At 39.1% G+C, this 25,280-nt stretch overlaps 1 protein-coding gene across 2 annotated transcripts in view; it reads left to right on the top strand.

The window, feature by feature from the left end:
- Positions 1 to 25,280, top strand: part of sorcs3b (sortilin related VPS10 domain containing receptor 3b) — a 90,572-nt gene that overhangs the window by 20,505 nt on the left and 44,787 nt on the right. For both annotated transcript variants that reach the window (XM_035532468.1, XM_027000186.2), the window contains exon 2: positions 21,664 to 21,731. In XM_035532468.1, the coding sequence (XP_035388361.1) occupies positions 21,664 to 21,731 (68 nt within the window). The remainder of the gene's footprint in view (positions 1 to 21,663; positions 21,732 to 25,280) is intronic.

Raw genomic sequence — 25,280 nt, 5'->3', positions numbered from 1 at the left:
TCTGCAATTCGCCTTGGCATGCTGGATATCAGCTTCTGGGCAAATCCTTGACTGATGGCAACCCATTCTTGCCTAATCAGTTCATGGAGTTGATCACAGTTTCTGTGTTTCATCCTCTTTTTGAGGATTGATGACAGGTTCTCAATGGGACTGAGATCTGGGGAGTTTCCTGGCCATGGACCCAAAATCTCAACGTTTTGCTTACCAAGCCACTTGGTTATAACTTTTGCCATGGCGCTCCATCATGCTGGAAAAAGCATTGTTCATCATCAAATTGTTCCTGGATCATTGGGAGAAGTTGCTCTTGGAGGATGTTTTGATACCATTCCTTATTCATGGCAGCGTTCTTTGGGACAATGGAGAAGCTTCTGTTCAATTGGGGTTGTCCGGATAATTCCGAGAGAGTGTCCATCTAACTTGGGGCAATCATGCTAGTAGGTAAGCTCAGTCTTTCAATGCCAGAGTGGCATTGAAAAGAGTGTCCTTTCCTCCACTTGTCTGATGGCTCTGAGAGAGAGAATCCACTTTTTCTTGAAATCGTTCTGGTGGTTCTGAGCAATGAAGGCCAGTGATGGTAAGAGGACCTGAATTTTTGGACCGTGAGATTGGATCTTTGAAGCTGGCTCAGACTGGGCACTATAGCCTTTGTGGCCAGGTCTTTCTGAAGTAGAAGTTTTGGGCACCAGTGGGGTCCTGGGTCTGCTCCGTGGCCCAGGGGTAGGAGACTCCCCTTGACCAGATCAAAGTTGCATCAGGAGAATAATTTGTAGTCTATCTTCACTACAAAGCATTTGTGATGGAAACATAGTAGTCCATGATAGAAGCCACTGAACCATCACTCTCAGTTTCCAGCTCAAAACTGCTCACAAACTCCACACAAACTTCAGCTAAAGTAAACCTCTTCCTTACTATGATATTCAAAACAATTGGCGATCAAGTTATCCACTAAAAAATGTAAATGACTGCTTCGGGTTTGCCAAACAGTGTCATATGCATGTGCTACAGCTTATCTGGCTAGAGCGCACCAGCAATGTATTGTGCGCATTGCCCTCCCTCACTCAGCGGATGACCATACAAGGCAAGTGAGCTGTCAACGTTTTCAGCTAAGAGAGTGCCACTTGCTGAAACAGCTGCCAGTCACTCTAGATAGGTGCGTCTGGTATACACTTGTGAAGCAATTTGATAGCCAGCCCTTCCTCCCCCCTAAAACCGTGGTACTCATAGGTGTGAATGAATGTCACACAAAGAAAATAGCAACCAGGGAATCTAAGAAAGGAGGGTTTTAACTTTCTGTTCAGAAACAATGTTACATAATTAATGTGCATTTTGTGGTATCTAAAGCCTTGCATATTTTGTTCTAGGTTACAAAGGAAATGAATGCATGTTTTTGTACAAAGACATGAGCAAGCACCTAATGAACTATACTAATATTCTATATACTATTTAAATGTGTCAGGCAGTTGCTTTGTTGGTAATTGAATTTTCTATAACAAAATCTGAAGTTATCTAACACCAGAGACATTTTTTTAAAGGAAATTTAAAAGAACCAGTGTGATTGTTTTGGAAATAAAGAAGAAAAACAGTGTATTTAGCATGGGAATTCTGGCGAACGGTTGCATGTAGATGTCTGAAAACTGGTATGCAGGTAATTATTGCAGTTCTAAAAAAGTTTATTTGGATGGATGGACTGTATTTTAAGAATATTCAATGCTATCAAGTGATTCATTTTAGTATGCCAGAATGCTAGGGGCTGTGGGTGCAGAAACAGGTTTTAAAATGAGGTTGCTCTTGTCACATCTCCACGCATCATGGCATGTTTAAATCAGGAGATTCCCCTCCATGTCTCCTGAAGTTCACTTTAAATAGGGAATTTAATTGGAACTGAATCTGTGCCTCTTGCCCCTGAAATGTTTCTGCATGTTACTCAGGTCTTATCCATCTCATTTTGTGTGATTTTGACTGTCAATCTGTGTGCACTAACCAATAAACTATCATGAAATCATTAAGACCCTTCACATCAGAAACATTTTCTTCCTCGTTCAGTCGACATCTAGCTAGCAATCTACCTTAAATATTGTTCAACAAGTGTACAGCTGCTGACGTTGCAACAGTTTTGGAAAGTAGTGACAAAGGTAACGGAGCTTTAGAGCATGAGGGGTTTGATTCCTTTGATGAAGAAGAATACCAATAAAAGATCAATGGCTAAATGAATGTTATTTTACAATATCACTACAATAGTCGATTTATATACCTAGCTAGCAAGCTAAATGCTGCTTCTGTGCAAAATTTGTCAAATTATATATATATATATATATATATATATATATATATATATATATATATATATATATATATATATATATATATATATATATATATATATATATATTAAGGTTAAATGGTACCTTATAAGAAAGAGAGCTGAGATTGGTCTGAACATTTTGATATCAAACATATGGGTTTCGTCCTATAAGTAGGAACCTTTAAAGTGAATTTAAGAAAATATGCAAAAACAGAGAAAATGCCCTTAGATTTTGGAGGATTCAATTTATTAAATGCCCTGTGCTTCCTTGTTGTTTTTTTTTACTGTAGTTCTAAGCCTGCTTCTCTGTTTTTCTCTCATGGATCTTTACAGTGTGGTATTTTTGTTTTACCTTTGTATTTCTGCAATAGATTTATTTGCCTATTTTGTATATGTCTCATTAAACCCTTGGATCCTCTCCAATGTTTGAATACTTTGCATCATACATCGACTGTCACAGTGTTCAGACTGAACATTAACCACTTCCATTAGTGCCTACATCACTACAACAATTCTGAGGTTCTTTGGTCTTTGGAGTGCCAAACGTCTGGTGAGGATTAGATGAAGACCATGACAATCTTATTAAGGTGTGTATATTAAGGTGTGCTTTAGATACATTGATTACATTTTTTATGTTTTCTAGAACAGCAGAATTTTTAATTATATAAATACTTGATTACCTTCTATTAGTTTTACTTTGGTAGATAATGTTGAATTTATAGCTTTCCTTGATGCGTTGGATAAAAACTGATTTGACTATTCACATAAGACTTATCAAAAAGAGACTGATAGAAATGCATTTTCACACTGCCACAATTTTCATCCAGACAAGGTTAGACTGGGTCTCCATGGACTGTGGTGTTCGTAGATGACATTATGTTTTGTAGTGAGAATAGGGAGCAGGTTGAGCATAGGAGAGCTGAAGGTATGCATTGGAGAGAAGGGGAATGAAATAGGGCAGGAGTAAAACAAGTGTACATGAATGAGAGGTGGTGGACAGGCTAATTTGCAAGGAGTTGAGGTGATGAAAGTGGATGAGTGTAAATCTTTGGTTTTGTGTGTACAAAGTAAGGGAGAATGTGATACAGAGCAGAAGAAGAGAGTGCAGGGTGGAGTGAATGATGTACAGTTGTTGGAATGATTTGTGATAGAAGGGTACCTGCCAGAGTGAAAGGGAAAGTCTATGAGATGGTTGTGAGGCCACCTATATTGTATGGTTTGGTGGCAGTGACACTGACAAAAAGACAGGAGAAGGAGCTGGATGTGGCAGAGATGAAGATGCCGTGATTATCATTGGGAGTGATGAGGATATTTAAATGTGCATTTACGGCATTTAGCAGACGCTCTTATCTAGAGCGACTTAGAAAAGTGCTTTGTCATTTACTCATAGAATACATCCTAGCCAGTACAGTAGGTTAGAATCCAATATACCAATGATCTAGAATACTGTAGAAATACAGGGATCACTGCTGATGCCTAGAAGTACAAAATACATAAGGTCTATCTTAAACAATGATAAGTGTAATAAACAATAAGTACTAGAGTTTGTTAGACAACATCATTGTAATAAACAATATTCTACAATAAGTACTAATTTAGTCAGTCAATATAGGAGCGTGGTCGGTGGCCATTTAAATATTCCACAAATAGATGGGTCTTCAGTCTGCGTTTGAAGACTGCAAAGGACTCTGCTGTCTGGACAGCAAGTGGAAGTTCATTCTACCATCTGGGAGCCGGGTCAGAAAATAGTCTCGATGTTTGTCTTCCATGAGACTTGAAGCACGGTACTTCAAGCCAAGCCGTACTTGTGGTTCAAAGTACTTGGGGTACGGATCGGGCTTTGACCATTGACCTCATGTATGAAGGGGCTGGACCATTTTTGGATTTGTAGGCAAGCAGTCCACATATGTGAACTTCAGAAGACCAGTTGTGTTGCTGCATTCTGGACAAGTTGAAGAGGTCTGATGGCTCTTAGAGGAAGACCAGCAAGTAGCAAGTTGCAGTAGTCCAGCTTTGAGATCACAAGAGACTGCACAAGCACCTGGGTAGTTTCCTGCAAGAGAAAGCGCCAAATCCTTCATATGTTACAAAGGAGAATTCTGTAAGACTGGGTTAGATTTGAAACATGAGATGAGAACGACAAGTGGTTGTCAGGGCAGCTTCAGATGGTGATAACAGGGAGTTCTTGAAGGAAACTGTGAGGTCATGGTAAGGGTTGGGAGTACCTGGCATGTAGAGAAGCTCAATTTTACTTTGATTGAGCTTCAAGTGGTGGGTTGTCATCCATGACGCAATGTAAGTCAAACATGCTGAGATACATCTGGAGACCTGCGTGTTAGAGGGTGGAAAATAAAGAAATAATTAAGTGTCATCGGCATAACAGTGGTAGGAGAAACCATGAGAAGATATTATATCACCAAGAGAACGCATATACAAAGAGAAGAGAAGAGGGCCTAATACTGAACCTTGTGGAACACCAGTGGAGAGTCTACATGGGATATGGATCCTCTCCATGTCACCTGATAGGACTGTCCTTCCAGATAGGACTGAAACCATTTCCATGGAAAGCCAGTCACAAGAATGTTGTGGTTCACTGTGTCAAAGGCTGCCAAAAGGTCCAGAAGAATCAAAAGAGATGACAGTTTGGCATCTTTAGCAGCATGAAGTTTCTATGTCACTGCTATGAGGGCTGTTTCTGTGGAATGTGTTGGTTTGTAGCCAGACTGATTGGGACCAGCTGGTTCTGGGAGAGGAAAAGAGACAATTGATTGTAAACTGCTCATTCAAGGGATTTTGAAAGGAAAGAGAGAAGTGATACCGGTCTGTGGTTGGTAACATTAGCGCTGTGGAGTATGGTCTTCTTGAGGATTGGTACCATCCTGGTAGTTTTGAATGCAGTTGGCACATATCCAGAAGATAAAGAGTTGTTGATGATGACAGAGATGAAAAGAGGCAGATCTCTTAAGATTGTGTGGAACAGAGTGGAAGGAATTGGATCCAGTGGACATGTAGTCGGTGGAAGTCTGGAGTTGAAGAATTTCCAGTATATTGCATATCGTATAAGTGCTGTCTGCAATTGTTTTCATTGATTCAGTTTGTGGATTTAGCATGTTAAAAGGAATCTTTGAAAAAAAATTGGACTGTGGCTGCAACATAGAGCAATCTTGGGGCAGATGCATACATCAAGAAGAGCGAGATTTATTAAGGGCAAATCTATAATCAGAGTCATAGTCACGGTCCAGGGTCAATAAGCCAATGCGGAGAGTCCGGGAGTACATAGTTAATACATACATGATAACAGAATAGGTAAACAGGCTACAATAAAGAGTTATAAGGAAGGGGAATTAGCTCAAGTAGTAGAGTGCTTGCTTAGCATGTGAGAGGTAGTGGGATTGATGCCCACATTCTCTGGGTGTTTCTTATCTGCAGTGTTACACACTTAGAATAAGTATGTTGGCCACTGTCTTTAGAGTACAGCATTTTGGGCAGTGGTACCTCAGTGGTTAAGGTAATTGACTTGTAATTGGAAGGTTGCCAGTTCAAGTCTCACCACCACCACCAAGTTGCCACTGTTGGACCCCTGAGCAAGGCCCTCGACCCTCAATTGCTTAAGTTGTCTCTGTCATAATCGTAAGTTGCTTTGGATAAAAAGCATCAGCTAAATGCTGTAAATGTAAAGCACAACAAAGGCATAGATTATGAAGACCAACAAACTAACAGGGAAAAACACAGGGTTTAAATAAGGCCTAACAAGGAACAGGTGATAACAGGGTTTAAATGAGGGCTAACAAGGAAAAGGTGATAACTAATGAAAACGGTGAAACCCAAAACAAGGACCAGGAATGGAGAAAATGAACCAATGCCATGAGACAGAAATGCTAGAAGGTGCCAGCCTTGACAGTGGCCTGTTTATTATTTTTAATGAAAGTGACAAAATGTCATTGTATTTAGTTTGTAAAACTGACTGGATGGAAGCATTGCATACTGTTGCGGTTCAGTTACTGTTGTTTATGTAGTGGCAGTTATGTTTTTTTGTTGAACTGTTCTGCTGAGTATTGGCTAGACAATGTTGTTTATTATGTCTCACATTTTTAAGGAAGTTCTAAAAAGTTCACCTCAACAAAACCTTTGAGCACATCTACACAATTTGATTTCAGTTTTCCAACTATATTTGCAGTAACACATTTTAATGAACATGTGCTTGCATGTCCTGGAATTATACTGAAATGTGAATCTGTCCCACATTTGAATATAAACCAGAAAAATATAAGCCTTTTAAGAATGGCTTTTAACAAAATGTAACAAATATGCATCATGTTGGCCGTATATTAAACCGAACTGATTTACTTGATTTCTTCAAACATCATAAATGCATAGCCCTATCTTGTCTTTTCTCCATTCCTCTTTTCATGCACAAATAAATGTGTTGGTCTGCGTTGATATAAAATACATTTAGCATGAGGTGTTTAGGCCATTATTCACATGCTACCTTTCATACACAAAATATGCTGTCATATTTACTACTATTACCTCTCATATACACTTGCTGTAAAATGCTGTCACATTCACTACTTTTACTTCTCACATGCCCATAAATTATTTTACATTCATTAGATTGTGCAGTATGTGCAGTCCATCTATATTACTCAGTGTGACTGGCTGAGGGAATGTGTTTAATAGTCTCAGTCCATTCCTAACCTTAACCCAAACTGCACTTAAGGATAGAGGAAAGACATCAAATTCAGGAAGCAGTAAGTCAGGCTAGAGTTTTAATTAATTCCTTATAAGCCATCTCAGTATCAATATCTTCAGTTCCAGTGTCTTCACTGCCAGTGATTAGTGTTCATCCATGAAATCAGCATGCAACTATCAAAGAAATCAACACATTATGAAGAGATCCTCTACAGGCATCCCACCAATGGATTTCTGCTATGCCAGGAGCATAGGTAAGTGCTTGGAGTTTTCGCATCGTTGCCTATTTTGGAGAGCACAAGTCTTATTTATCTTCAAGTAAAAACACACTCGTCAGGAGGACTAGGGAGTGGCCAGACAGGATGACATGGCAGAGAACTGGCAGGGTTTCCTGATCATTAGATCATTTTGCTGCCATACATGGAGTGGAGTCCAGGTTCTGCTGTTCTAGCTCCACTGTCTGTTGTCCCAGCCGCCCCTGCCTCACCTCCTCACAGTCCCCTGGACCTCTTGGCCAACTTTACAGACCCTACTGCTTCCTGCCACAACTCACTATACTGCAGTCTCCTGAACCTTCCAGTTGCCTTTGCAGCGCCTGCTCTTGTTCTGGTCCTGGCCCCTGCTCATCTTCCTCACAGGGTTGCTTCCCCAGCTCCTGTCCTGGTCTCTACTTCATTACTGCATCGGTCCTGGCCCCTGCTCATCTTCCTCACAGGGTTGCTTCCCCAGCTCCTGTCCTGGTCTCTACTTCATTACTGCATCGGTCCTGGCCCCTGCTCCTATTCCTCACAGGGTTGTTTCCCCAGCTCCTGTCCTGGTCTCTACTTCATTACTGCATCGGTCCTGGCCCCTGCTCCTATTCCTCACAGGGTTGCTTCCCCAGCTCCTGTCCTGGTCTCTACTTCATTACTGCATCGGTCCTGGCCCCTGCTCATCTTCCTCACAGGGTTGCTTCCCCAGCTCCTGTCCTGGTCTCTACTTCATTACTGCATCGGTCCTGGCCCCTGCTCATCTTCCTCACAGGGTTGCTTCCCCAGCTCCTGTCCTGGTCTCTACTTCATTACTGCATCAGTCCTGGCCCCTGCTCATCTTCCTCACAGGGTTTCTTCCCCAGCTCCTGTCCTGGTCTCTACTTCATTACTGCATCAGTCCTGGCTCCTGCTCATCTTCCTCACAGGGTTGCTTCCCCAGCTCCTGTCCTGGTCTCTACTTCATTACTGCATCAGTCCTGGCCCCTGCTCATCTTCCTCACAGGGTTGCTTCCCCAGCTCCTGTCCTGGTCTCTACTTCATTACTGCATCGGTCCTGGCCCCTGCTCCTATTCCTCACAGGGTTGTTTCCCCAGCTCCTGTCCTGGTCTCTACTTCATTACTGCATCGGTCCTGGCCCCTGCTCCTATTCCTCACAGGGTTGCTTCCCCAGCTCCTGTCCTGGTCTCTACTTCATTACTGCATCAGTCCTGGCCCCTGCTCCTATTCCTCACAGGGTTGCTTCCCCAGCTCCTGTCCTGGTCTCTACTTCATTACTGCATCAGTCCTGGCTCCTGCTCATCTTCCTCACAGGGTTGCTTCCTCAGCTCCTGTCCCAGTCTGCACTCCATTCCTGGCACATTTCCTGGCTCCTGCTCTGGCCCCAATTCCTGCACCAGCCCTGCCTCATGCTTCTGTCCAATTCCCATGTCAGTCAAGGCTGCTGACCTGGTTCTTGCCACCAGCCCTACTCATTTGCAATTTGACTCCTTATGTCATTTAGTGTTGAATTCCTATCACTAATGTAAGGGGTTGTGTAGTGAATTTTTATCATTATTGTGAGTTTAATTGGTGAATGTGAGAGTAATTTTGTATATTTCAATAGAATATTTTTGCTGCATAGATCAGTAAAGATTATATTACAGGAGGGGAGAAGTAGAGAATGGTATAAGTATGACTGTGGACCTGTGTGTGTGTACACAGAATGAGAGCTAGACTTCTGTAAAAGTGATTGAAATTTCCATTGAGTCAGAATTGAGCGCACTGTGATTTGTGGATTTTCCTTAGGCAAAGCAAAAAGCATTAATAATACATAAATATGAATAAGAGTTCTGATTTCTGTGCGTATGAGGAAATTTGTGTGATGAGAAAACTTTTCTCTCCCTAAAGCACAAACTCATTTTAGAATGCTTCCGTTATTTGTTTTATAACCATAAATTCATTTTTATGCTGCTAGTGTTTGAATTCTAAATATGTTTATAAATACAACACAGAACTAAAGAAACAAAGTCTCTCAAATAGTCTCTGACCAGTTTGCTGCTTCATCTGTATAAGTGTGTTACTACTACCTACTGGGTGGGTAGAGAGAACATGCATGTGCCAGCACACGCACATGCACACAAATACACGTAGAGTCAGACAGTGACAGTCACTCTGGCCTGGCGTCTATGTCCATCTTGGGCCACATGTACGCAGCTACTCAATATTTGAATGTGGAGATGGTGGGGTTTTATGCTTCTGAAAATATGTTAGAATGCTCTTTACATTTACCTATAGCCATAAAATCAAATGCTTAAATTTGTAGGGATAATTAAGAGCAGAGGAGTGTTACTGGTTTGTTTACTACAGTAAACACACCTGATAAGGATGCTTTTTTCACCCACTTTCTGACACAGACTTTGCTTAGCTAAGCACAGAGATTGTCCTACTTAGAATGTAAGCAGGGAGTGCTATAATTCATTGCTTTCTGCCATCTTGTCTATGATATAATCTATGTACAGCCATCAAAATCTTCTTAGCTGACATTAAAAGGAATGCTTTAGGATTCTTTTGGATGAGGGTGGTTCTCAGATGATTTTTCACAAACTTCAGAGTTGAGAATTTCTTTTCACAAGCAACTTATGTAACTTGCACATTGTACCAATAACATGACATCATTTGTCAGCAGATTGAACTGAGACATGATGACATAGAAATATATTGGGTAGTTGTTACATGCAGAGTAACTTTTATTCAGTAGCCCCATTCTTTCAGGACCCTCAGAGCCTGCCCTAGCACATTAGTGACCTCTCTAATGTTATATCCATCCCAAGGGTGGATGCTTAATCTCTCCCAATATGTGGCAAGGTTTATCAATTCTGCTTGCAAGTTCTCAGCTGTGGAAAACTCGGTGAATTTTAAAAGGCATTTACTGTGATCTTTCATAGCTGCTCCTGGTACATCTTCCTGCATTTATGTAAAGGTATTTTGGTCCATGCAAGAAAAATCAGAACATAGAGTACTGCATTTGCTGCATTGATAAATACTGTCAACAACAGTATCTAATTTTCCTACCACTTGTACTCCATCTGCGCATATTTTATAGGCTTATCATCTGCCAACTAAATGATCTTGTTCTTCTCTTGTTGCTCACTTTTGGGGGAGAGCAGTTTGAACTTTGGCATTGCAGTCCTGCTGCTCCTGTGCAGTGCCATTTGCCCAGTCAACAAAACTATCTGCTGCCCTCTTCACATTATCAATGTCCCTGTCCCACACTTCAGGTTATCCTCAGTTTTCATCACCAAGTTTTGACCTGTTAATATGTTAATATGCAACATAAAGAGTACAACATAAAAAGTACAAGGATATATGAGAGTTCTACTCAAGGTCTGAGAACAACATGAGCTGTACTTTAGGAGTGTGTCAAGGAAATCTCTTACCTTGAGGTTTCATGGATTTATCACTCCCAGTCTCAGTCATTATTGTGATAATCATATCATTGCAATGTGCATTATCTGGTTTTCCAAAACATGCAAACGCTTTAGTTATCCTGGTCCTTGGCTAACTAACATGTCTCTCCAATTACAGCAAGCTGTCTGTGCTGTCTATCCGCAATGACCTCCTCCCATAACTTCATGGACATATGGGACTCACAAATGAATACTGCAATATCATTTTGCAAGGAGAAAAGGGATACACCTGCCACTACAATTTCAGCAGCATCAATTAAACCTAGATTTAGAATGCGTGAATAGCACCATATATTTGGCTACATTGCATAATGCAGAGAAACCCTTGTACCTCCCCTGTTGTTTGCAGAAACAATATCATCTCAAGAAAATCTCCATGGTGATACTGAAAAATAAGTCAAAGACTTTTGTCTGAGGCCCAACAAAATAATCTAAAGTTTTCTGTTTTCTGTTTTATTCTTCTGTCACTGTGTTCCACCCTGAATCTCTAGCTCCCTACTCTACATCTGCTTGTGCTGCATAATGAGAGGTGAATATGTAAAATAATTAATTTAGTATTAAGTGCTGAGAGAATTGCTTTTAACAATGTCCCCTTAACTGGGTTAAAAGAAATTATTAGAAGGACCCAATATAATCTGAGAATTAATAAGCAAATGTACTATATTCACCTTTAGAAAGAAAAAAAATCAAGAACACAATGTAAGACAAAACGTAAATATATCAATGTTTATGCACTTGTACATCACTAAACAATTGTACATAAAACAGCTTTAACAGTGTATCCAACATATAATTAACTTGCACTAAGTAGATTACCAAAATCAAGTTAGGATAAATCTAATGTATGACTTGTATGATTCTTGTAAAAACGTACATGTAAAGCTATATCTCCACCAGGCTGAAGCCACTTTGCTTTGTTTGCTGCTTGGGCATTGTCTTTGGCTCTCGGTTACTGTTGAATAATGGCAAGTTCAAAAACCATAAACCAGAAATACTGCAAAACATATATTTCAGTTTGACATAAATAAAATATCCGGTTGCAATGGTTATTTGGAGAACATGAGGAAAAAAAACAAGACCCAACAAAAAAAGTGAGTTCATGAAACTGGGTCAAAATTGTAGTGAAGAACACAAGAGTTTCAGAGAATCAGGATGTTTCAGACAGAGGTACATCATCAGGTGTGCAAGCAAAGTACATTTGAATTTCTATGCATTTAAGACTACACAAAAATAGTGAGGAAACCCTATACACCTGTCACGATGCCTCGACTTATCTAAATATAACAGAACAGCTCTGACATCACTCCACAGTTACAGTCCTCCATTCAGTCCACTATTAATCATTTCAGCAGGCCACCTCTTTGATTTGGCATGGAATCTTATTGCAGATAATCCTCGCTGTAGCCATTTCTATCTTCTACCTAATATTCATAACATTCCTAAACACCCTATTGTTTCTGCTTGTTCCTGTCCGACAGAAATTATATCCCAGTTTCTGGATGACATTTTTCAACCAAGTGTTCAGTCCTTAACGACATGTTAATTTCACATTTTTTTACACTTCTTTTCACACTTTCTAGACTTTTGGTCAAATCCTTGAACACCTGAAAGAACAAACCCTACCTGCCAACTCCCTACTTTTTTCAGTGGCTTACAGCTTTAAAATGGTTTAAAATATTTTCTTGTTGCTAGACCTGAGAAGGACCGTCTGACATATATTTACTTAAGACTGACGGAACTAGTGTTAACTTAAAACTACTTATCTTTGACTCCAAGTGCTACTCACAAATAAGAGTAGTTAGTATGGGTACTAAAATGGGACTGTCTTATGCATATGCTTCATTGGATTTGTTGAGAACCATTTTTTGAACAATATACTGGACCTGTACCTTTAGCTTTGGTACAGTTACATGCACATTTGAATAACTCCAACTGTTTATTTCTTCCGTCTCCAAGTTCCACCCAACTGTGAAATATACATGGAACACAGCACATCCTGAATATTTTCATAACTGTGGGTTTCCTAAGGAAGTCATAGATAATGCCACTGCTCATGTTTTACCTATTCAGAAAATGGATGCTCTCTTTATAAACAATCTACTGTTAAGACAATAGGAATGCCTTTGGTGTTAACTTATCATCCTACAAATAAAATATGAATTATTAATAATAACTCTTCAGAATCCTCCAGGATGATGCAAAGACCACATCGCTATTTAAGGATCCTCCACTAATTTCCTACAGATGAGACAAAACCTCAGACATTTGAATGATCATTTATCCCAAGAGTGAGATCATTTATCATTCAAATAATAACTGTGGTACTGTAGCTTGCAACCATTCTAAATATGCTAAATGTAAATTTATTAACACAGCCACTAAAATAATGGGCATGAAAGAATCAATTGTTATCACCCATCCCTCCTCATGCATTACTGCAGGAGTTGTCTACTGTATTACCGGCAACAGATGTAATGAGCTTTACATTGGAGAAACCAAGAAAAGGCTTGGTGGTCATTTCATTGAACACTTTCAGACCATCAGAATTAAGGATTTGTCATTTCTGGTGGTAAGGCATTTTAATACTAATGGATATAGCATTAATTACATGTGTTTACATTGCCAGTTGTTGCTATGGCAGCAATGATGCAGGGTAACTCAAAAAAAAAGAGCTGGTCTACTCTCTCTGAACTTTAGCACCCCATAGAATGAATGTTACAATTTAATCACACACACACACACACACACACACACACACACACACACACACACACACACACACACATATATATATATATATATATATATATATATATATATATATATATATATATATATATATATATATATATATATATAAAAACTGGTTCATCCTCCTAGAACTTCAGAAAAAAAAATAAATATATATATATATATATATATATATATATATATATATATATATATATATATATATATATATATATATATATGAAAATTAAATTCCTGTCCCTTCCATTAAGTGGTTATATCATTTTCCTCACACCATCTACCAGACGCCCCCAGTGTGAGGAAAACTCCAAAAGGGGGTTTGATGGTGCAGGACTGTATTTTTCTGTTCCTAGGGTATTGCTCTTTTGGACCGAGACTGATGTAATTCCTGAGATCTGTTGGAGCCACTCACCCAAGTTAGGGGTCACAGCCCCTAGTGCTCCTATCACCTCTAGGACAACCTTCCACATTCTCTGTATTTCTTATTTCAGTCCCTGGTATTTTTCCAATTTCTCATATTCCTACATTGTATGTTTCCATCACTTGGGACTGCTACAATTATTGCCACTGCTGTTTTCTGCATCTTGTCCCCTATCATGATGTCTTGTTGGTTCACCACTACGTTTATCTTCATGTATCTGGAAATCCGACAGAATCTTAGTCTTGCTGTGCTCCACTATTCCCTGCAGTTCTCTTTTTAATCTAAGGGTGTTCAACTCATATGTCTTGCATATGTTCCTGTATATAAGACATGCCATTTGGTTGAGTATCTCAATGTATGCCTTCCCAACATCCTGCATCCTGGATTGTCTCAGATGTCCCTTTGCACAGTCTATATCTTAGGTCTTCTCTGGTGTGATACACTCCTGCTTTGATCGAGTTAGTGCTTAGTGCTTGATCTAGTGCTGCCTTGATTAGTGACTCTGTGCCCTCCTTCAGACCGGCCTTTTCCATCCATTGGTAGGAATGTTTTATGTCAGCCACCTCTGCCAACTGTGAGTGGTACATTACATGAAGGGTCTATTCTGCTTCTATGGTCACCATGTCCTCATACTTGGGGGGCATTAATTAGATATATTCATTGGTTTCACATCTCACCCTGGTTAAATCTTGTGAAAGATATTACACTTTATAGATCGCTCCATCCTCCTTCCATCTGGTATACAGCCTTTGTACGTTGAATCTTGGATGGGGTGCCCCATGCACTGTGAGGAGTTTTCTGGTCTTAACCTCAGCAGCTTCCAGTTCTTTTCATATTGTGTCTGCTGGGTATCTGATGACTGGTATGGCAAATATGTTTATGGGTTTGATCTTTATTAAATAATCATTTTCATATATATCAATCATTTTATATATGGAGTGCAGCCAAATCCAAATATGATATTCTGCACAAAAAGTGGGTTTTTATGGTTTTTATTTTGAGAAAAAATTTTTGTTTTCAGAATGTAAAATAGCTGGAGTTCCTCACAACTATGAGACAGATTAGTATAACATTACTTTTTATTATAATATTACTTTTGTTTTGCCACAGGACCTCTAACGTGTGAAGCAGAGTTTGTTTGACAGGGAGAATGACACTGTCCTACATTATCTCTGGCAGTACAAATTAGCTATTTTACCTACATGCTATATTCACTGCTCAGTCAACCTGTGTATCACAGAGTTGCAGGTATCACACTGTAGAACTATATCACTATTTATTTATGTGCCACTATTTCAACTTGAAAGATACAGATACAGAAGAGCTTGTTTGGACAGGAAGAAAAAGATCTAGGCCAGATGGAATGCCTTTATTTTGTCACATATAAATATACATGTGTATAGTACAATGAAATGCTTCTTTTCACATATCTCAGCTTCTTTGTAAGATGGGATCAGATCACAGGGTCAGACAGATTAGGAAGAAATTAGTGTAGCACTTGCTTGTTCAAATTGCCTGTTTAGAATTGCATTTGCTCTTGAAAAAGATTAAAATATTTGCATATCCTGTTACGCCAATCTGCTTTTTTCAGAAAAGAAGATCTATACCTAGTTATTGTCTTAATAGCTCTGTTGTCTACTACTTAAATTCTTCAATAGTTAGCAGTGTATTTTTGACCTCTCATTTGCTATCCCCAAACCACTACCCCATTTTCCAACATGATAACCTTTTATTTGAATACAAATACAAATCATTTTTCTGCTTCAAACAGAAATACCTGGTTAACATGAATATATATTCATATATATATATATATATGTATGTATATTCCTGAGTCTTGGCAACACAGTAGGGCATGCACCACAGAGTCATTGTTACCAGACAATGTGGACAAACTGGTAAAGGCAAAATTTGTTCACCACAACTTCCTTAGATAAAATGATGCAGCCACACATGATGCTCATTTTCCTGATCTAAAGGCCACCCTGACTTTCAAAACATTGCATGGACGGGAAGCAATAATTCCTCTGTCATGGCATTATCTGTGAAGGAAAGGTTTTAGATACTTTTCATTTGTTGGACAACTGCCAAGGTGGCACAACACACGGGTTGTTATAAGACTATAGTGCAAGTGTAATATCATTCTCAGTTCTTCTTCTCACCTGCACCCCTGTGTCAGAAGCCTATTTTTTTTTACAAATTATATTATTTTATATAAGTACTGTCACTTTTATTTCTAGAGGGTTACACATTCAATATATGTAAAGAATTTCCAATTTGGTATTGTTGTCATTTGAAATTATTGACATTTTTTCTTGTTGTATAATTTATATAGAAAATCACAGTAATATACAATAATATGTTCTTTCATTTAAGAAAACAGAAGGAGCACACTTGGACCCCACGAGACAATTAGGAAGGAGCAGTTTCTTGCAATGCTTCTACTCAAGATATTCATTGGTTATTTTAGAGGAACATAATTGTTTGGTGGATTAATCCTCAAAATGAGTGTCATGTAGGTAAATGCAAGCATTATGTTATAAATAATATTACATATGAAATGAAATTGGTAGAATATTAAAGGGTAATTAAAAATATGAATAGTTCATTATTTTGAGATGTAAAATAATTGATTTAGAGCTGCACTGAAAACAAATGTACCTAGATTTATTTATAATGGTTTTAATACAAGTTGTAATCTGTGAAATACCCTTATTTTATAACTGATAAACAATTGAACTGTTACAGTATTGCTGATCGCTGCTTCTTTGATACAGATGGCACAAATATGGCTGACAACATATTGAGAACTTGAGCGAACTAATCCTACAGTATGTGTTTTCACACATTAAAGGGTTAATTGGACTGAGCTCTGTATAAAACAGTCAGGAGTTCAATTTGGTCTCACTTCCTTTTTCTGTCGAGGCTCTGTAAAAATAGTTCAAAAATATTTAATTTAATTGTTGATGTAAGACAGATATGACAGTCTCTGTAAAGCTGTCACCTGAGCTGACTTTATGGGTGTAGGGCCATGGGGTTGAGAAGTTATGGTGGGATGTGTGATATGCTTAAGCAGAGAAGGGCAATGGAGAGACCTGCTGTTGTACTGGAGACATGGAGGTGCTGTAGAATGGGAAGGCTCACCTATGGAATTTTCAGAACTAAGAGTGTTCCCCAATATCTCACATGCTGAGGGAGACTGAGAAAACCAGGACACTTAGGTCTCCAGTTCATTAGCTGGTGGTGGGGACACAGGTGTCAACTGTAGCATGGCATACTCTTCCACATCCTCCATCATGTTTTCACTGGTTGATCTGTCCTTCAAACAGGGCTCTAGGAAACTTAAAATAAAGATGTACTTCTATTTCACCAACTTTAGCGCTACTCCTCTTTTCATTATGCAACCTTCTTTCCTTTCTATATCTGTCTCTCAGGTTTTTCAAATGCTTTTTACATTTATTCTCTGCAAAGACATTAGCTTTTGCTAGGCTAATTCTGATTCATCCTGATTTGTAATGTTCATGTATAAAGATGATTTAATTAATTAAAAAATAAAAACTTGTGTACAATATACTACAGTGATAGCTAACTAATAGGCCTTTCAAGCTAACAATGTCTGTCAAGTGGGCTCGTAAATGTTGATTGCTATGTAGATCATAGCCCTGTCTCACTGCTGAAAAGTCACCATGCTGTATTTGTTTCTGCCAGTATCATGACAGACTTTCAAAGTGGAATAAAAAAGAACAGGGTACCGTGAAACAATGTGAATAAGTATGTCCTCCATGTGATGTGATGTGGCCAAACAGAGGAGCAAAGAGGCAGAACTGTGCAGAGCCTAATGCTCTAGGTAGTGCAGCAGAAGCAGGATAACCCCCTGCACAGGAAAACAATGACACCACAAACACAAAGCAGTTTTGTCAGGAATCATCTGAAAACCCTTTAACATTAGCTTTCTCCAGACTAACCAAAATATAGCAATTGCATTGATTGGACATATATATTTTCCAGCATACTTTTATGCAGTACATCACGCTTGGCCAAACATAAAATATGACTAGAGAAGCAAGTTAGAAAAAGCTAGTGAAGCAGTGGGTTGTTCACATATACATGCAGCTGCAACTGTATTGATTGTGATACATCAGAACACTATACTGACAGTCCAGGCCAACTGACAGCTCAAGCTGCTGGGAAACCTCTCGTGCCACCAATGGGCAGTGTGGGCCTAAACACAAACACACTTAAGGTAGCTCAAGATACTAATATTTTTGTCATCTAATTTCCGCAAGTTACAGCACATCTACAACTATTTGGTGTGTCATATCATTCTGTTGCATTCAGTGCAGATTTAAAAAGGGGCAGTTGTGAACACAAGGGAAGTTAGTGACTTCATTCTCACCTTCAACTTCACTGTGAAAAAAAAAAAAACTCACTGTGACAATACAATGACCACACAGTAACATCACACAATTATAACATTGGCTTCCCGGGCCTTGTATTGCAGTATTTTTAAATGTGAAGGCTGTTTTTAGTCAGTCTTTTTTTTGTTTTGTTTTTTAACTGTTTTTATAGTTAAACTTTCTTTAGCTGATGTTGATGTAACCATGTATTTTGTCTTGTATATGCACATTATCTGTCATCCTCTGAGTACCAGTGTTTAGGTCCAGAAGTATTGGGGCACAGTATGTCAGTGTCAGGTGTATTTCTTCTTCTTTTGAGTAAAGACATTTAAAGTTCTCCACTTTAAAGATGGCTTTTACAGCCTTTGTCATCATTGCAAAGAAATACAGTGGAAAGTGAACTAGAAACGAGTTAAAAAAAAGGAAAATAAATGTGAATGTAAGAATAATAGAGCAGCCAGTTCTCTGATTATCACCTCCATGCTTTGATTATGTCAAAGTGCTTCCATCCTATCGGGGGTTAAACTGATGTGAATCATCCAGACCATGGTTACCATGGAGCTAATGAACACAGGACCCTCTGAAATGGTCCTTTGTATTGTGAGAAGACTGTGGGTGTAAATCTCAAGGTAGAAGGAAGGCTGATGTGTTCCAGTGTGCAGGAGCAGTTTATCAACAGACTCCACTAACCTTATCAACAGAGGTCTGGAGACATTTTCATTCCAGACAGACACAGCTTCCTGATGTATTTTGTCACATACACATACATACAGACACAAACAAACATGCAGAATGACACTGCAAGAGAGACTCAAAGAAACACTCAGCCAAATTGCCCAAATTTGTCCAAATGTTCAAAGTAGTGAGGATCAATTAATCTTACGTGCTCACAGTTTACATCTAAAAAAACTGAACAACTTAACTTCAATAATGTATTACACTGGAAAATTACTGGGTTAATCTGTAAAGTGAAAGTGTCACAGAACGCTCGCCTCCCGCGAGTCACGTGGTTCGGCCCGCCACGTGCAGCAGGAGGACTGTCTTGTCTGTAACCACACCTGCACACACCTGCACCTCGTTCGTCTTTATGTATATAAACCCATGTTAAAGTGTGCAGGGTGTTGGTTATTGTCAGTATAATGTCTAAATGTAAAGTGCTTCTGTTAGATGTATTCTTGTGTATCGTGCTTGTTTAGTGTTAACCATTTCATGTTTCTTGTCTGTGATAAGTGTGAGTGCCTTTGTGTCTTTAAACGTTAATAAATGCTCGTCCCAGTAGGAGTAGTCTGTGCGTCCTGCCCCTCGCCCTACGGCACTTGGGCCACCGCACATTACAGAAAGATTTTAGCTCAAAGACTATTACTTATTTAATTAATACTCAACTAGATCAAAATCTTTAGAAGTTGTTTTGTTGATAATTTCAGAATTAGCAAATTATTAGAAATAAGTTTACCCACTGAAATCATGTTATTAACGTTTATATACAGCAATGGATTCATCTGCTCAGCAGATCCTTCACCCTTTAAGTAATATTTCATGAGTCTTTGTTGACTAGTCATCACTTTTGTACTGTGTTACTTTGTTACTGTTGATGCGGATGATTGATGTTGATGTTGATTGTGTAGATTACTGTGGGTCTGAGTTTCACTCTCACACCATTACTCCTGTCTTGGTATGCTGAGAGCTTCAGTTTAACACAGGGAAAAATCATAACACAGAAAGTCCACCATTTAGCTAGCGATGAAGTGAGTTGGATATTAGAGCATGGCTGTCAAGTCCAGTGACCCTGCAACACTTAGTGAGGAATGCTTTTTGCCTAGTCCAGTAGGTACTTTGAATGGTCAGTGTTTGTGCTTGAGGACTGAAAGCAGTTTATAACCCCTCAAAGTGAGCAAGTTGTCTCAGTAACAACAATGGGACCACACACACATAAAGAACGTTAATATGCTAGACCTGTTCTATAGGTCGAAAGGACAAAAGGGTGAAAATGAAAAGGAAATGAACCTGGTTCTAGTTAATGGAGTCTGTATGAATAAAGCAAATAGAGTAGGTTAGAGTGTAGGAGTTTTAATATGATGGAAGGTTCTTCGTGTTTTAACAGAGTCGGATCAGAGTCAGAACACAAGCTGATCAACCTTACTACTCCATATTCACATGCAAATGTAATTAAATCTGCACAATACCTGCTGTGCATATCATTAAACCCTCTGCACATATCATTAACCCCACAGAGACAGACAGGGGGAACCTGCATCTTTATATCAATATTCATACTCAGCCCAATGATCCCCCTTCCTCACTCCCTCACTCCTTCCATAATTTGCTTTCTCTCTCTCTTCCCATCTGTCTATCTCTCTGTAGATGTAATTAGACTCAACATCAGGGTGGTTTAACAGAATCAGAGACCAAAGTGATTCTGAGTCAGGTCCTGCTCCCTTGGACGTGCTGTATTTGGATATGCTAATGATTTTTCCTGTCCTGATTGGTTAATTAACCTGAGATGAAGTCGTCTCAGACAGAGTCATGTAGTCATTTGGGTGATGATGGTGAAGGTTATAGACACACACATGCACTCTTAGTCTCTCTCTCTCTCTCTCTCTCTCTCTCTCTCTCTCTCTCTCTCTCTCTCTCTCTCTCTCTCTCTCGCCCTCACACTTACTCAGAGGTATAGAGGAAGTGTGAAGCTGGATTGTAGAAATTTCCATTGACTTGCTCCTAGCTTTGTGGTGTTGGCTTCATGTGGGTTGCTGCAGTGTGAAGTCAGTGCAACAATCAACCATCTGACTGCCCACATTAATCCAGCCGGAGAACTCATGAAGACTCTGTCCACCCAAGAATAAAGCAAAGCCCACAGGACTGGGTGGGAGGAGGACTGACACGCAGTCATCAGTGAGGCAGCGGGCAGAGAGGAAAGCCGACTGGTGCCTCTGCTCCTCTCACTTCACATACTGACTTACACTTATCAATACTGACCACTTTTTATGTGCAGCTCTATAAATAAACAAATACAAGAGTAAATGGATAATCAGGATTTTTACCATCAAATTTCTGAGCAGGAGAAATGTTCGCTGTTGCTGCTGTTCATTATAAATACATATTCAGAATGTTGTGTCAATAGGGAAGTATTTTCCCTGTCGTGTGTGTATGTGACATTTGACAGCATGAGTGTGTTTGGGTTTCATCATTACCACCGTCAGCCTGTCTCAGCATTACACGTGTTCCTTTTTACACTGCTTTTGTCTCCATGTAATAAAATTCAGACCTGGTATTTTCTCCCATCAGTCTCTGGGTAGAGCTTGACAGATATTTCATCATTTAGCTTGTGCATTAAGACAGTTGCTGTGAGGCAGGGTGTAAATGAAGATGCTTGGATGTTTCGTTAAAAGTCATGTTTTTCTTTTAGGTAATTCTAATCCTGACAAAACTCTTCGACTTCAACCTGGGTACTGTCACGGAGAGCTCACTCTGGAGGTACCTATCGCTACATCACATGTCCTCTGCAACTAATGCCCACTTCCCACATCTTCTGGAGTATTTTTCATATATTCATTTTTCTCTACCATACTTTGCCTTATTTCATCTAAAAAACATTAGTGTAGCATTGTAACAAGATTGTAGGGTAGTTTATATATCCTGTTTTATATAGTGGCATATGTGAAATCTCTTAACATAGGGTGGCTATATGCAATGCCAGTCAAATATTTGTATACACAGTACTGTGCAAATGTCTTAAGACACCATTACATTTGTTGTTTTAGCAATGGTATAATGACCACATATAATTATTTCTCAGTCTCTGTATTTGAATACAGCCAGAAAATACAATAAATTTCTATCTAGTAGTAAAAAACCAGAAACCTCCTCTGATACTTGAGCAATAGCAGGAACCTGGCTCTTTTAAACCTAAATGGAATGGAACCTGAATGGAATGGTACCAGAAGATTACTTCAGAAAAGTTCAGGACATGGTACCAGAAGATTACTTCAGAAAAATTCAGGACATGGTACCAGAAGATTACTTCAAAAAGTGTCACTTTAAAAGAGTTCAAGATATGCTTGTTGCCCAGGGAGGTCACACTAAATAATGACTTTTGCCTCTAGATGCCATTTTGTTCAGAAAATTGTGTTTTTAAAAATGTTGTGTAGATATTTCCTGTATTTTCTGTTTGTCTCTTAATAGAGACTGAAAAATAATATCATCATTATACCATTGCTAAAATAATATATATATTATTATATATAATATATATATCTCATATATATATGCGAGAGAGAGCGAGAGAGAAAGAGAGAGATTTAGATTTGTTTTTAATCCATTTGATTTAAATGTCTTTAATACTATAAAAAACACATCTTCAAACAAGAATGTGAAAATGTTTGCCCAGTGCTATACAAGGAAAGCTGGAAAACCAGAAAGATTTTTTTTTTTTTAAACTAAGGAAAACTAGGGAACATGATCCAGAAGCTAAAAACTCAAAGACATACGAACCCACAAAACATGTTTACTGACATGAGGAAGTAGCTTAATAGAGACCTGTAAATAAACACTATGACTAGCAACTATTTAAAGACTGCATATGCACCCTGAATATAACATAATAAAACAGTAATTTTATTGTCAGGAGGCCCATATGACTTCACAAGTTTAGTCTAGACATTGTTTGTAGAGATTTGTATTTAAAGGAGTAAACAGTGGCAATAGCCCATAGTGGAAATTAACCACCGACTGATAAAAAAAATGTCCTGCTCCTTTAGCATGTGTGTAATGTTGCTATAGAGGGACCTGTCTGGTCAGATGTATTATTGTCTGTGGTGCCAAGGCTGATTCAATTAGTGTTTTCTGAAGAATAGAATAGGAAAGCTTTTTTCAGTCAACAGAAAAAAAGCTTTTCCAGCCAACACATTATTGCAAATAAAAACAGCCATTTCACATTTGGCTAATGCAGCCTGCTACCCCCTACCTACATACCTCAGGAGATGTTTGAGCAAAAATTTTGAATTTAGTTATGTCAGTTTTGCATTTTGGATAATGACTGGCTCTATGGTACATACAGCTCAGTGAAATTTCAGTCTATTTATTTCCATAGCAAGAGTCAAGGCTACCTATAGTCAGACTACCCACACACTAATCTGCTCTCTTATTTAAACAAATTACATTAACTTACCATCATACACTTTGGTGGAAGGTTTTGTCTTAATTACTTATTGAAGATTTCCACACTGCATAGACAGTTTACAGACTAAACAACATATATGCTGACCAAGTGTAGACCAAGGGTGTGACTTTGTCCATGTGATTAAATGCATTGGATCTACTTTGCTCCTATGGGGTTAAAATACAAACCTTCAGCTACACTGGCCCTTTGTGAAAACTTAACTGTGCTTCAGGTTTAAAGTGGTCTAAAGGGCTGTTTCCTGATCAGAGTCACAGGATCCACTAACCTTATAATTCCTTTCTCCTGAGCTTCGTTATGGTAACAGAACTTAAAAGATCTGAATTCAGGTAGCACATAATATCTACAAAGACTTTCTAGAAGCTCACATAAGCAAGAATTCTCACAGCTTATCACGCTCATCTGATTCTTTGTGGTTACAGCGGCATGTTACAATTTTTAGAGCTGAACTGCATGAAAATTAACCTGTTCTCAGAATGAGATGTTTTATTAAATTTTTACTATATCATGATCACATAGTTTAAAGTCCTAGCATTAATTCGCTGTATATGGATTGATTATTTTGCATTCTTGCAGTTCAGATCACTAATTGTATATGAAGCATTAGAGAATAAAGATGAATAGAGTGGACTACCCTTGTGACTTTGGTGAGACATTAGTAGCTTACTGAAGAGCAACATAAAATAACATCTGTTATCAAAGATCCATCAAATGTCACAAGTGCAAGGAGAACACACACACACACACACACACACACACACACCAGTACACAGAAAGAGAGAGAGACAGAGGGAAAGCGAGAGAGAGAGAGAGAGAGAGAGAGAGAGAGAGAGAGAGAGGGAAAATCACCTTGAAGGAAGGCTTAGTTTATTTTTGTTTGGCTGGAAGCCCTGATGAGATTTCCTCTCTCTGTGTCACTCAGAGTGAGAGAGTGAGGGAGGGAGGGAGGGAGGGAGGGAGAGAGGGAGGGAGGGAGAGAGAGAGAGACATAATGATGGGTGGAGGGAGAGATTCACCTTATTCTGAGTTGGTGTGGTCTGGGACTTGGGAGAGAAAGCCATTATCAAATGTCCAACACACACAGCAGAAGCAGGAAATGAGAAAGACAGAGGAAAGAGACAAAGACAAGGAGGGAGCAGAGTCAGTGAGAGAGGGAGAGAAAGGGAGAGGGAGGAGAGAAACTGGGAGACAGGAGTGGGGAATTGTTATTTAAGAGGTGAGTGTTGGAGCAGAGCTCTGAGGCTGTTGTAAATGATGTTGGTAATAACAGTATGAATGATTAATGAATGTTGCTTTTGGCGGCTTGAAGGAAAAAAATGAAGACAAATGGTGTGTCATTGAGAGGGGCTAGTTAATCAGACTCTCCTGTGATTCAAAATAAAGGAACACTTTTCCTGTATCCCATCTCCACACAGAAGTATGAACATTTACTTATACACACACAGACACACACACACACACACATCCACAAGCTCATGTACATTTAGTCACACAATTCCATACATGCATAAGCATTCATGGATTTAAAAGCTCACCCAGTGTACATATTGGCATACCAATCCATACATGCAAACCAGTACACACATCTTTGGAAAACAGAGCTAATGAAAAACAGCGCGACCTGAGACAGGGAAGGTCTAACAGTAACTTGTCCTGAGATGGGAAAGGCGAACAGACCTTCAGTTTGTAGGTGGATCAGGGCTCTTGTCTGTTTGAAAGATGATCTTCATATTTGTCATGCCTGAATCAGTATTTTAAGCATTGTTTATGAAGCCATCTCTCCCTCTGGACACAGCATAGAGGCAAATCTCTCTGCTGAGAGAGAGAGAGAGAGAGAGAGAGAGAGA

This window comes from Electrophorus electricus, chromosome 13, assembly GCF_013358815.1.
Source record: "Electrophorus electricus isolate fEleEle1 chromosome 13, fEleEle1.pri, whole genome shotgun sequence".
NCBI classification, from domain to species: domain Eukaryota; kingdom Metazoa; phylum Chordata; class Actinopteri; order Gymnotiformes; family Gymnotidae; genus Electrophorus; species Electrophorus electricus.
The sequence above is the reverse complement of the archived record's forward strand: the minus strand, read 5'-3'. Positions and strand labels throughout refer to the sequence as shown.